Below are 13987 nucleotides of genomic sequence, written 5' to 3'. Positions count from 1 at the left end.
TGTGGCCACTGCTGAGTTTTCCAAATTTGCTGGCATATTGAGTGCAGCACTTTCACAGCATCATCTTTTAGGACTTGAAACAGCTCAACTGGAATTCCATCACCTCCACTAGCTTTGTTCATAGTGATGCTTTCTAAGGCCCACTTGACTTCACATTCCAGGATGTGTGGCTCTAGGTGAGTGATCACACTATCCTGATTATCTGGGTCATGAAGATCTTTTTTGTATAGTTTGTGTATTCTTGCCACCTCTTCTTAATATCTTCTGCTTCTAAAGACACTATTAGACTCTATATGACAAATTACATTTTTATTTAAAGAGAATGTTTCTCTCTGAAGCTTAAACATGCCAATGTTGAACATATTTACTTCCCAAATACAGATTCTAGAGAAGACATAGAATTGGCTCCACTTACTGCTCCTTTACGGATACATATGGCTTTGACAGTTCCTTGGGGTTTACTAAGGGCATCTTGGAGAAATCCAACTTCTGTGTTTCTGAACATGTCACTGACATCTACAATCTGGAAAATAGAACAGAAGAAGGTAACTCAACGTGAGGTCATTTTTATCACAAAACCTTTTACAAACAAGATTTTAAAGAGGAGAGTAGATCTTAACATTTACAGAGCACGTTCATCCAGTGTTTACTGCAGGTTGGGCACCATAAAAATGTTAAGGTACTAATGTATCAGTAATAGTTCATTTCATCTGTACAATAAGAGTATGAGGTAGGCCCTCTTATTATCCCCATTTAATAAAGAGGAAACCAAGGCACAAAGAAATGACTTGCCCAAGATAACACAGCCAGTAAGTAGCAGAGCCAGAATTAAACTTAGGCAGCCTAACTTAAGAAGAACCACCATTTCATATTACAAAAGAAACAAGGAGTAGTTAACCTGGCTGCTGTAAGCAGGTAGGTATAACTTTTTCTGTTACATTTTTTTCATTATAAGAATTAAGTGCTGCCTATTTGTGGACCAGGCAGAATTCAGTTTCTAAGGAATCTACACTGAGAACCAAGATAAATGTCATCAGCATTACAGCAATGAAGAACTGTTGCTCTCTAAGAGAAAATAAAAAGTGGCTTCCTAAGGGAAACTGCTCTGCGAATAAACATTTCCCATGTTTGAGCTCTTTATAGACCAGGGAAAGAGAATAAATAACCCTTAATCATTTGCCTTCCAAGTCCATTTTAGCTTAAGAAAAATTCAAGAGGAAAGAGTAAGTTTTTTTTTTTTTCAAGTTACCATTCACATCCATATAACTAATAACTTGTCAGTAGGAAAAACCTTGCTCTTGAAAATGGATCTTGGAACACAGTAGATAGAGAAAAGGTATTGTAATGTTGCTGCTGCTGCTAAGTTGCTTCAGTCGTATTCGACTCTTTGCGACATTATAGACGGAAGCCCACCAGGTTCCCTCGTCCCTGGGATTCTCCAGGCAAGAACACTGGAGTGAGTTGCCATTTCCTTCTCTAGTGCATGAAAGTGAAAAGTGAAAGTGAAGTCGCTCAGTCGTGTCTGACTCTTCGTGACCCCATGGACTGCAGCCTACCAGGCTCCTCCGTCCATGGGATTTTCCAGGCAAGAGTACTGGAGTGGGGTGCCATTGCCTTCTCCGATTGTAATGTTAACATGCTATTATTCTCTCTTGCTGTCGCTGGGTAACAACAAAAGTAACAAGCTAAGGGAACAGCAAAAAATATGATACAACAGTGTAACTGGTTGTAAAGGTTAAAGTGGTTCAAAATTGACTACAGGACCATTTGGGGGCAGAGTCCTGGGAAAAGTGAAGAAAAGTACCTTCATCCCAAAGCGAGTGTCAGGTTTATCGGTTCCATAGCTGGCCAGTGCCTCAGCAAAAGGCATAGAAGGAAAAGGGACCACCAGAGGATCTTTGTCACTGGGCCACGAATACTGGAGCAAGCCCTCAATTAGACTCTGGACGCCCGTCTGGTCTACAAAGGACATCTCTATGTCGATCTGAAACCGAAACAACATACGGAAACTAACTTGAAGAGCCACCGTATTAATAAAGACATACACAGTTATGTATTCCTCTTGTTTCAAATTACCATTGGATTCTGTTCTTACTACGTGGGGGAGCAGGTTAAATATTGTAGTATGTCTGTTTTGTGCCAGGCCCTGTGCTAATGCTCTACATACATCCAACTGTTAGTGCCCACAACTATCCCATGGCTGAAGGCTCAGAGAGGCTAAGTGACTTCTGAGTGTGTGCAGTTAAACTGTATTTGATCTTAATGTCTGTCCATCTCTAAATCTTACGGCTTTTGTGCTTCATCTACACTGGTTAATATGATATCACATAGAAACTAAATCATAATAGCTTTGTTCACACTGACTAGATCTGTTTACAGATTAAATATCAACATGAGAAATTGTTGGTTTTAGTGCACAAGAGATTTTTTTAAAAGAACTTTATCATATCATGATCATTGAAACACTTTAGGAATCTGTCCGTCCTTAGTTTATGACCATATTCTTTTTCTTTTATTTTTTAATTGAAGGATAATTGCCTTACAGAATTCTGTTGTTTTCTGTCAAACATCAACATGAGACCATATTCTTTGTAAATGGATCAAAAATTAAATAATTAATGCCTTAACTACAGGTTGGTTTAATTAAATATCTGATAGATAAATGGAATGAGAAGAAAGTATAATTTCTGTCCACATTCTTGGGTGTAGCAAGGCTGAATCAATAAGAGGCGAATGAATATAAGTACCTGAGTAAATTCGGGCTGTCTGTCTGGTCTTGAACCTTCGTCTCGGTAACATCGGGCAACCTGAAAATATCTACAATTGGAAAACAGCATTAATTCAGTCAGGATTCTAGAAACACACACACACTTTCCCCTAATAGTTCCTGGCAATGTAGGCTATGAAATAATACTACTACTAAAGCAACGCAAGAAACTGTAAAATCCTTAAGATGCTCTAACCTACTCCGACATATGGTTGACCCACGAGAAGTTAACTACTCTGTCTATTTTCTTAAAAACATACAATGGCACCTTTGGATGCCCAAATACTAGACTGACACACAGGACAGTCCATGCTTCTTTATATACATACTCTTTTGCTTCAGCCAAACTGAAATACCCACTGCTCCATGAGTACACTTGAGCCTTCCTGGGCTATGCTGTTCCAACTTTCATTTTCACCTGCTGAAATGCAGCTCTGTCCCAGAAGGCCTAGATCACAAAGTTTTTAATGATATTCCCCAAAACAATATAATTTCCAACTACTTAAGGCAACCAGTTTGCAACTCTCAGCATACTTATTTTTGGTTTACATCACACTTGGTTTTATTATCCTGTTTTGTCTTAGATTCATCAGCTCAAGAGCAAAACCTATTCTTTTTTGTTTTTAACCCCTTGTCCCATCTATTAGCATAGAGCTTTGTACATAATGGACACCGAATAAATCTTTACACAATAACTACATGTTTTTAGGGTATTTTACAAGTATTTTCCAAACTCCCATACATTTTCGAAACTTCTTTTGAAAGATTAGACAATTTTGTGTTTCCTTTCCCCTCTTTCCCTTTTTTCTGACCACTGCTAGCATAAAGAAAGCTCACCTGTCTAGACCACCAACCATCAGAAGCTGCTTAAACTGTTGAGGACTCTGAGGGAGAGAATAAAACTTCCCAGGTTCCCTGGATGGTATTACAAACTCTTTTGCACCCTTTGAATGAGAGAGAGGGAGTGCAAAAATATTATTAAAAAAACATATCCAACAACTGGTAGAAGTCGTTCCTCAATGAAATCAACTAAAGAGTAAAGTTCCCACAAATGACAGTTCATTTCTTACTCATCCTTCAGTCCCCAAAAGGTTGGCACATAGTAGGCTTTAAATAATATTTGTACATATTAAGTATAATAATATTTGTACATATTAAGTATACTTAATATTCAGTTCAGTTGCTCAGTCGTGTCTGACTCTTTGAGACCCCATGAACCGCACGCAGCATGCCAGGCCTCCCTGTCCATCACCAACGCCCGGAGTCCACCCAAACCCATGTCCATTGAGTCGGTGATGCCATCCAACCATCTCATCCTCCGTCGTCCCTTTCTCGTCCTGCCCTCAATCTTTCCCAGCATCAGGGTCTTTTCAAATGAGTCAGCTCTTCACATCAGGTGGCCAAAGTATTGGAGTTTCAGCTTCAACATCAGTCCTTCCAGTGAACACCCAGGACTGATCTTTAGGATGGACTGGTTGGATCTCCTTGCAGTTCAAGGGACTCTCAAGAGTATTCTCCAATACCACAGTTCAAAAGCATCAATTCTTTGGCGCTCAGCTTTCTTTATAGTCCAACTCTAACATCCATAATGACTACTGGAAAAACCATAGCCTTGACTAGACAGACCTTTGTTGGCAAAGTAATGTCTCTGCTTTTGAATATGCTATCTAGGTTGGTCATAATTTTCCTTCCAAGAAGTAAGCATCTTTTAATTTCCTTGCTGCAATCACCATCTGCAGTGATTTTGGAGCCCCCCAAAATAAAGTCAGCCACTGTTTCCCCATCTCTTTGCCATGAAGTGATGGGACCGATGCCATGATCTTAGTTTTCTGAATGTTGAGCTTTAAGCCAATTTTTTCCCTCTCCTCTTTCACTTTCATCAAGAGGCTCTTTAGTTCTTCTTCACTTTCTGCCATAAGGGTGGTGTCATCTGCAAATTTGAGGTTATTGATATTTCTCCCAGCAGTCTTGATTCCAGCCTGTGCTTCCTCCAGCCCAGCGTTTCTCATGATGTACTCTGCATATAAGTTAAATAAGCAGGGTGACAATATACAGCCTTGACGTACTCCTTTTCCTATTTGGAACCAGTCTGTTGTTCCATGTCCAGTTCTAACTGTTGCTTCCTGACCTGCATACAGGCTTCTCAAGAGGCAGGTCAGGTGGTCTGGTATTCCCATCTCTTTCAGAATTGTCCACAGTTTATTGTGATCCACACAGTCAAAGGCTTTGGCATAGTCAATAAAGCAGAAATAGATGTTTTTCTGGAACTCTCTTGCTTTTTCGATGATCCAGTGGATGTTGGCAGTTTGATCCCAACTTAGTATTATGCTTTTTGAGATGAATGCCCAATTGTGTTACTAGTTAAAAGTTTTTTTTTTTTTTTAATTTGGAATCCTGTTTATTTATTATTTTTGGCTGTGCTGGGTCTTTGTTCTATGTGGTGGTTTTCTCTAGTTGCAGCAATCAGGAGCTAGTCTCCAGTTGTGGTGTGCAGGCTTCTCATTGCAGTGGCTTCTCTAATTGCAGAGCATGGGCTCAGGGTGCATAGGCATCAGTAGGTGTGTTGCATGGGCTCAGCAGTTTCAGTACATGGGCTTAGTTGTTGCTTGGCATGTAGAATCTTTCTGGACCAGTGATAGAATCCGTGTCCCAGCACTGGCAGGCTGATTCTTAACCACTGGACCAGGAGGGAAGTCCAACTAAAAGGATTTTGTGCATCAGTTCCTATGCAAGTAATTCTTAATTGCTTATCTAAACTTAAACTATAATTTTATAAGTCCATGGATTGTATAAATACCAGTGTTTGGAAATGTCAGTTCTTAGTGAACATGTGATTTAGTTTTAAAGAACAAATTCATTATTGATTGGTAGCTATAAAGCTCAATGGAAAGAAAATGATATAGGATTAAAACATTCTGACTAAAAGTACTAACCCATATTATTTTTTCAACTCTAAAAACACCTAGTTAATGTGACCATCCTAAGGCAGTAAAATAAAAGAAACAGAACTAAGGCAATATAAAAGCAAAGTGGTCTAGTTTCATAACTAGCAGGACATTATTAGTAGGCTGACTTAAGGAATACACATACCCCCGGAGTCCTCTTGAATAATGTTGGTGTTTCTACATCCACAAAACCTAAAAAAGAGAGAAATGTCAGAATTTAATAGATGGGAATTTACCAAATATGAATTTACCAAGTACTGTCCAACAAATCTGAGGCTACCATTTAATTAGGAATTTTGACTGTAATTAAGTTACCAAGCACATTAATGCTGGTTTCTACCAGTTCAAGAGGGAAGCTGAAGATTTTCTATTCTGTTCATAAAGTTTGTATTCTTGTCCTGAAATAATTCTGTTGACGGATTCTTGTGTATTGAACTGTTCTGGTTTTCCTGTTCTGCTAGCATAGCAAATATAACACAAATATAGTAGAAAAAAGTCCAGGGCTGATTGAAAAGTCTAGTTTCATTCACATGACATTTCTTCTTCTTCTTCTTTTCTTAAATTTTATTTAATTGGCTGCCTCAGGTTTTAGTTTGGGCATGTGGGATCTAGTTTTCTGACCAGAGATCAAACCTAGGCCCCCTGCTTTGGGAGTGCAGTCTTAACACTGAATCACCAGGCAAGTCCCTCATGTGACATTTCTGAGCTCCCAATAAATGATGTATAAGCATGAGAAACAATTAAGAAAACTTACAGATAAAAACCAAAGGGCTGGTCCACCTCAATGTGATGGGCAATATATAGCCGATATACACAGGCACTATCACCTTGAAAAGTCTATATTTATGACCCAGGTTCCAAATAGGAAAAGGAGTACATCAAGGCTGTATATTGTCACCCTGCTTATTTAACTTATATGCAGAGTACATCATGAGAAATGCTGGGCTGGATGAAGCACAAGCTGGAATCAAGATTGCCGGGAGAAATATTAATAACCTCAGATAGGCAGATGACACCACCCTTATGGCAGAAAGTGAAGAGGAACTAAAAAGCCTCTTGATGAAAGTGAAAGTGGAGAGTTGAAAAGTTGGCTTAAAACTCAACATTCAGAAAACGAAGATCATGGCATCTGGTCCCATCACTTCATGGGAAATAGGTGGAGAAACAGTATCCGACTTTATTTTTCTGGGCTCCAAAATCACTGCAGATGGTGACTGCAGCAAGGAAATTAAAAGACACTTACTCCTTGGAAGGAAAGTTATGACCAACCTAGATAGCATATTCAAAAGCAGAGACATTACTTTGCCAACAAATGTCTGTCTAGTCAAGGCTATGGTTTTTCCTATGGTCATGTATGGATGTGAGAGTTGGACTGTGAAGAAGGCTGAGCGCTGAGGAATTGATGCTTTTGAACTGTGGTGTTGGAGAAGACTCTTGAGAGTCCCTTGGACTGCAAGGAGATCCAACCAGTCCATTCTGAAGGAGATCAACCCTGATTTCTTTGGAAGGAATGATGCTAAAGCTGAAACTCCAGTACTTTGGCCACCTATGCGAAGAGTTGACTCATTGGAAAAGACTCTGATGCTGGGAGGGATTGGGAGCAGGAGGAGAAGGGGGCGACAGAGGATGAGATGGCTGGATGGCATCACTGACTTGATGGACATGAGTCTGAGTGAACTCCTAGAGTTGGTGATGGACACGGAGGCCTGGTGTGCTGTGATTGATGGGGTCGCAAAGAGTCGAACACGACTGAGCAACTGAACTGAACTGAACTGAGGGAACTAAATTATGCTTTATGTTACTAAATTATGCTCTAGGATAAAACACATGGAAATTATTGTTTCTTTCCTTACCATGTAGATTACAGAGATATTCCCGCATTTTCATGACCATCTGGGATCTCAGTCGCAGGTTATACTGCATTTGGACACTACGCAAATCTAAGTAGCGGTACTGCAAACGAAGAGTCTCTGTTTTCTAAACAAATGTAAAGATTTTTATGTTTAAATATGCTTCAAATGTTAAAATATTTCAAATGTTTCAATCATTAAAAAGGTATTAACTTTAGACACAGACTGAATTTTCAAAAACTTTAGCTCTATCTTTAGCTTCTACCAGTTGTATATACACCAGCATCCTTAATTCTCACAATTTCTAGGCTTGTTACTAGTACAGATTTTACATTTTTCAGGGAACCACACTTCACTGACCGAAATTTATCTACTTTTCTAAACTTGTATCCATTCATTTCCGGCCCCCCTCTTTTTTTCTTTCTTGACCACGCCACGGGGCTTATTGAAATCTCTGTTCCCCAACCAGGGATTGAACCTGGGCCATGGCAGTGAAAGGATTCTGGAATCCTAACCACTAGGTCACCGGGAACTCTCTATCCATTATTCATTTTTAAGCCTGGAGTTTGGTCTTGAAAAAACAGAAAAAGTAAAGATTTCAAAGATTATTAAAAAATCAACAGCAGAGCCAAAAACAGCCACGACTTTTCACCTGAATGGGAGAAGTGAAATGAAGGGAACAGAGGACGACGCTACAACTGTACTGGTAGGAACATAACGAGGAGGTCTGCTTATTTTTTAAGATGGTAAATCTTTGCCTCCCTCTTGTGCTGACAACTTTTTTTTAAAAAGTCCTTTCCCCAGAATAGGTTATTTCTTTGATACTAAAATAGAAATAGAAGAACTGTCTGCCACTTCTCTTTTTAAGAGCTTATAGCTGGGGGAAAACTGTACATTTCCTCCCTGCCCCCACCCCCCCATAACAAGGTCAACTCTGTACTTATATTGCTTTTTCTAACTAAAATATTAAGTATTGGGAACTCAAATATAAGACAAAGTGGCCATACAATTTAAAAATGTATGTTTTATAGGTTAGTTTACAAATTAGGTATTATACAGGTAGCTATAGATTATTTGTGACAACTGTAGATAATTGTCACAAAGCTGAAGAGTAGCTGGGCTTACATATTCAGGGCTATCTAGCTTTCTCAAAGAATATCCTAAATTAAAGTAATAATATTTGTATGATTTATAAACATTTTATCATTGTTAGAGGCTTAAACTTAACATGTGCATTGCTCAATATATGCCATTCGGCCATTCCAATGGTAGATACAAATTTCCCTTCAAAATGTAAAACCATAGCAACAAAAAAACTTGAACAAAATGACACTGAAGTCTTAAAGAGAACCATGTTTCCAACTGTCTGAAAAAAAATTTTAGCTTAATGAAATGTTGATATTTAAGAACAGTTTACCAGGAAATTATAAAATTAGAAGAATATTCATGACATAGCTATAACAGAATGCTTAATTTCGTAGAAAAACTTTTTCTTAAAATTCCAAAAACACTTTGTTGGTTACCAGCATTTTCTAGACACTCTATTTTATTAGTAACAGAAGATGGCACCTTCATAAAGTCCTTAATTTCAAAGGGCAGCTTCTTGCAGGAATTCAGAAGTTTAGCTGTCTTAACTTTGATTTCAATCTCACCTGTTGGCATTTTCTTAAAGAGAGAGAAAAGACCTGTTTTAAAAATCATTCAATCAATCATGTACACAATGAATATTTATGAAATGCAAGCATTTATTTACATATGTAAAACGCATGGGATGCTAATAGTGCATAGTCTAAAACATAAATGTCTGTGTATGACTGATGTTCTTATGCGTCTTTGTGGCTGACGAGCTCATTAACAAATGTCTTAACATGCATATTTATTTAGGTGCTTATGTTCGCAGTGATGATTTTTAAATCTGTAGGTTCATCTGTAGAACCTGCAGAGCTTTAGTGCTAGATATCTAATAGATACACAGTCTCTGTTGCTTGAATGTGTTGATTGTGCAAATGTACACAGGTAAAATTTAAATAGACGGTTTCTAAATTACTAACTGGATTCTTTTGTCCTGGAGGTCGGGAAATTACTGTCCCAGACACTTGCACCACAGATTCCATGGGAGCTTCACATAAAATCTTCTTCACCGAAGCAGCAGACTACAGAGTAAGAGGGAAAAACAGTTCCAACAAACAAGTGAACTTAAAGAACTCTGCAGCAACTAGATTATGGCTTAGAAAAATGTTAATACTCATAGCTTAATTACCATAAATACCAGGGCTGCCGTTAATGACTTTATTAAAGAATTTGGTTAAAAAAAAACACAAAAACTTGATAAATTGAATCCCCATTTTGATGCCATATAACCGAGCATATAAAACTATTAGTTAAGAATTAAACTTGTTTTTCCTTAAGAGAAACTAAGAAGAATGATTAATGCAAACAAGCCCCACATACTTTAAAGGCAACTGTCTCCAAATTTTTTTTCCTTAATAGAAAGTAAGAAGAATGATTAATGCAAACAAGCCCCACATACTTGAAAGGCAACTGTCTCCAGGGTTAAACCTAGGGACAGTTAAATCCAGGAGCAATGAAAGACTTCTCCTAGGTTAGCTATGCTCATTTCTGATATCTGAAAGATAACCCAGGACTCTTTACTTAATTCAAACATTAACAGCTGAGTAAATCTTATTTTTCTCAGGCATATAAAAATTTGTAAATATTACCACATTAGAAACCAATTGGCCAAGAAGCATGGCGAGAATTATCTAATTTTAATGGTAATTATTTCTGGAGCAGGTAGTACTTCATATGGCTCAATCTCAAAGGGTACAAACAGATCTACAGTGAAAAGTCTCTCTCCTATCTTTTCCCTCCACCCCTTAATTCCCCTCCTCAACGTTATGTGTCGTTTCAGGTATATTTTGTAACACACACACACACACACAGACACACACACGCCCTTTTAGTACAGATAATATCACTCTACATGCTCTTCTGTATCCTGTTTTCATATCTAACAATACAATTTGGATTTTTTCCCGTATTAGTATATAAAGAGCTTCTTCCAGCTTTTCCTTGCTGTGAGGATGTACGTTAATTTTTATACCAGTCTCTTATTGGGGAATGTCTAAGTTATTCCCAACTTTCAATTAAAAACAATTCAGCAGTGAATAATCTGGTATTATATTTGTGTCATTTTGCATCTATGTTAGTCTGTTTGTAAGATAACTTTAAGATAATTGATTGGAACTGGAATGAATGGTTCAAAGAATATATGCATTTATGATTTTGATATTGCCAATTGCCCTCCATAGTGCTAGTGCCAACTTGTACTTCCTCCAGGAATGGATGAGCATTTATTTTCCCAAACACTGTGTGTTGTCAATCTAATGCATCAAAAATAACAATTCTGTATAATGTTTTTTTTTGCCATGTTGCATGGCTTGCAGGGTCTCAGTTCTTCAACCTTGGGCCATGGCAGTGAAAGTCTGGAATCCTAACCACTAGGCCACCAGGGAATTCCCCAATTCTGTGCAATTTAATTCACATTTTTCTGCCTATGAGTAAAGTTGGCACATTTTCATATGTCTACAGACATATAAAAAAACAGCCATTTATATCTTCTTTTCTATAGATTTTATGTTCATATTCTGCATTCATATTTCTACTGGATCACTGGGCTTAAAAAAATGTTTTTATTGATTTGTAGAAGCCTTTATGTATTAGAGAAATTAGTCCTTTGTCTGTAACATGAATTGTACATATTTTTTCCCAGTTTGTCATCTGTCTTAATGCTGCTTACAGTAGTTTTAACAAAAACCTCAAGCACACTGATCCAACATGCTTTGTTTCAAAGCATCAAAGAAACTTTCAGGTAATAGGAGGACCTTTCTATTACCTCATCCTGGGGAATGACAACTTGAACAAGTCCATGGAAATCTCTTAGGACCAGGAAGATATTTTGCCTGATTAATGAATAAAATGAACATATTAGGATAAAATCTCTGAGACCAAAATTTAAGCAGGCAAAACAAACTAAACAAAAAGCCCATGCAATTTCTCACGTTCTTTTTTTATAATAAATACTGTGCTTCACGGCTATCTATATTCATGCAATTATCTATGTAGGTTATTAAGGAAAAAACACTTTTTTCATTTGCAATATCAACTTTTATTAGCTGTATGTACAGCTTACGAATAATATCCAGATGAGTTATTAATAAAAAGGCAGATTTTTAAAAATTTTATTAGCTTAAGTCTTTATAAGAAAATTTAACTAAATTTGGAAACCTTGCACATATTAAAATCCAAAAGTAATATTTTAGGATATTAGAGACATCTGATTGGTCATTTTTTTAAATGCAGCAATATAAAATCTTACCTTTTTCTAAATATAAGACTCAAAGACATGTGTTTGAGCAAACCCTGGGAGATAGTGAAAGACAAGGAAGTCTGGCATGCTGCAGTCCATGGGGTCGACTTAGCAACTGAACACCACCACCAAATATGAGATGCAATCTAAAATTTTCTAAAAGAGGTCTAATACTAACTTAAACCTCTACAAACTATCAAAAGGTCCCCAAATCCCAATATTTTAGGATTCAACCTACATTTCTCACGTTTTTAGTACCAAGAAGAGGTACAGAAAAGCCTCCTCAGATTTTCATTTCAGGAGATAGAAGTCACCAAAGGTATGGGTCAAATATCCACCCAAAGGGGACATATTTTTTAGGAAAGTCACACAATCTATGTATTTTGGAGCTCTTCATTGTGAATTACTGTGCTATTCACATATGTTCTAGAAATAAAGAGCCAAACAACAAAAAAATGGACTCAACATCAAGGAATCATTGTTCATATTTTTAGGCCTTTCTCTACCTAAATTTAGAATAAAATATGCTTTTTTATGCTATTGATGCTTATCAGCTTACCCAATTACTAGTTCTAGGAACTCTTCAATCTTAGTAAATCTAGAGACATTTCTGTCCTCTGGTAGATCACACTTCATTATTATACGCTTCAACAAATGTTACTGGTACTTACTGAGTGACACTATTTGAGTTTTTCAAAACAAAATAAAACTGAAAACTCAATGACTTCTGAGAATCCTGCAAGAGCTGCAAAGCTTTTATTCTTCTGACGGTTGAAAATTAATAAAGGTTTGAAACTGCCTTGGGAAAACCATCATCATGTGTTCTTACACCACTTGCCTCTATCTACCTTCGGAACTGAATCCATCCACATAAGGTGACTTCTTGGCCTAAGTGAGAAGAACGCAACTCTCCACACGTGTTGGTCCGGGCAACAAAGCTACTGAGTTCTTTTGAAAAAGAGGGGGAAAAAGGCAAGATTAAAAGTATATCATTTGCAAATTTCTGAGAATAGACTCTTAAATCATACCATCTTTGGTATTTCATGTCAATGGATAAAATCTAAAGTTGAAGAACGTAATCAATCACTATTAAAATTGCCTGCAAATATGTCAAAATCCAAGTGAATAACTGTCAATGTAAAATTTTGCCTCCTCTTAAGACTATAAATATTTTTGATCACTCAGTGTTTGCACCGATCTGTTCTTTATAGTGCACATTCTTCCTCAAATGAAGTAAAAGTCCTGGAAATTACAGAAGTTTGTTGGTGCAGTAACTGGTTTTAGTATATGAATCTAGAGTGAAACAGTCACTTGTACACTAGAAAACCCTATTTAAAGTATTCTCAAGTATGCAAGAATATTTTAGGCTTCTTATTTAGGCATCAACTAAATGAACAGACTATTCATGTGATTACTCTACTGGTCTTTTTAAACTTCAGGGGAAAAAATAAAAAAGGAAGAGGGTGAATAATGTGCTTCTATACATAAAGCTAGCGAGTCAAGACTTGTGGGGAAATGGAATAAAGCACTCTGGCTGCAGAGAACAAGAGGCAGTGCTGTTCAGAGGACAAAGTTCCATACTGCATTCACCTGGAATTCTCTGTGAACTCAGTACCATACTTCGGGCGGCAGAACTCCAGATCAACTGGGTGGTCCTTCTGGTGGGTGTGGATAATTCCCCGCACAGTCGACTTAACCAACAGGAGAACATGTTGGAGCCGCAGGATGGTAAAACGCTCAGGAATCTCACGCTGCAGGTGTTGGATGGTGGTCAAAAGTCAGTTTAGGAACTGTAACAAATCCCTTAAAACGCCAGGAGTTCCCACTCTTTAATATTGAAGCCCTTGTCCGCTGAACATTCAAATGCTCGTGTAGGTAAACTAGATAAATCTGCAAAGTCGTTGGGGCCTTTGGGGAAAGTGAGTAGCGTAAAGATTTTTTAATACCCTTTCCCCCTTCTCAATGCATCCGTTTGCACTTCTATTAAAGGTAGGCCAGAAGCGACAAGCGAATGACTCCATACAGCAGCGCAAGGCGGGATACCACGACCGTGCAG

At 37.7% G+C, this 13987-nt stretch overlaps 1 protein-coding gene across 2 annotated transcripts in view; it reads right to left on the bottom strand.

The window, feature by feature from the left end:
* The window catches only part of DARS2 (aspartyl-tRNA synthetase 2, mitochondrial), a 27263-nt gene extending 13282 nt beyond the window's left edge, over positions 1-13981 (bottom strand). The window contains exons 1-11 of one of the 2 annotated variants that reach the window (XM_010850073.1): positions 13522-13981; positions 12780-12879; positions 11458-11524; positions 9614-9715; positions 9132-9227; positions 7566-7689; positions 5858-5904; positions 3605-3711; positions 2748-2817; positions 1805-1984; positions 416-523 (exon numbers count right to left, since the gene is read on the bottom strand). In XM_010850073.1, coding sequence (XP_010848375.1) covers positions 416-523; positions 1805-1984; positions 2748-2817; positions 3605-3711; positions 5858-5904; positions 7566-7689; positions 9132-9227; positions 9614-9715; positions 11458-11524; positions 12780-12879; positions 13522-13642 — 1122 coding nt within the window. In that variant the 5' untranslated portion in view covers positions 13643-13981. The other variant, XM_010850074.1, reaches the window with a different exon arrangement.
* Between the last annotated feature and the right edge of the window lie 6 nt (positions 13982-13987).

Source organism: Bison bison, unplaced genomic scaffold, assembly GCF_000754665.1.
Source record: "Bison bison bison isolate TAMUID 2011002044 unplaced genomic scaffold, Bison_UMD1.0 scf7180017864289, whole genome shotgun sequence".
NCBI lineage: Eukaryota > Metazoa > Chordata > Mammalia > Artiodactyla > Bovidae > Bison > Bison bison.
The sequence above is the reverse complement of the archived record's forward strand: the minus strand, read 5'-3'. Positions and strand labels throughout refer to the sequence as shown.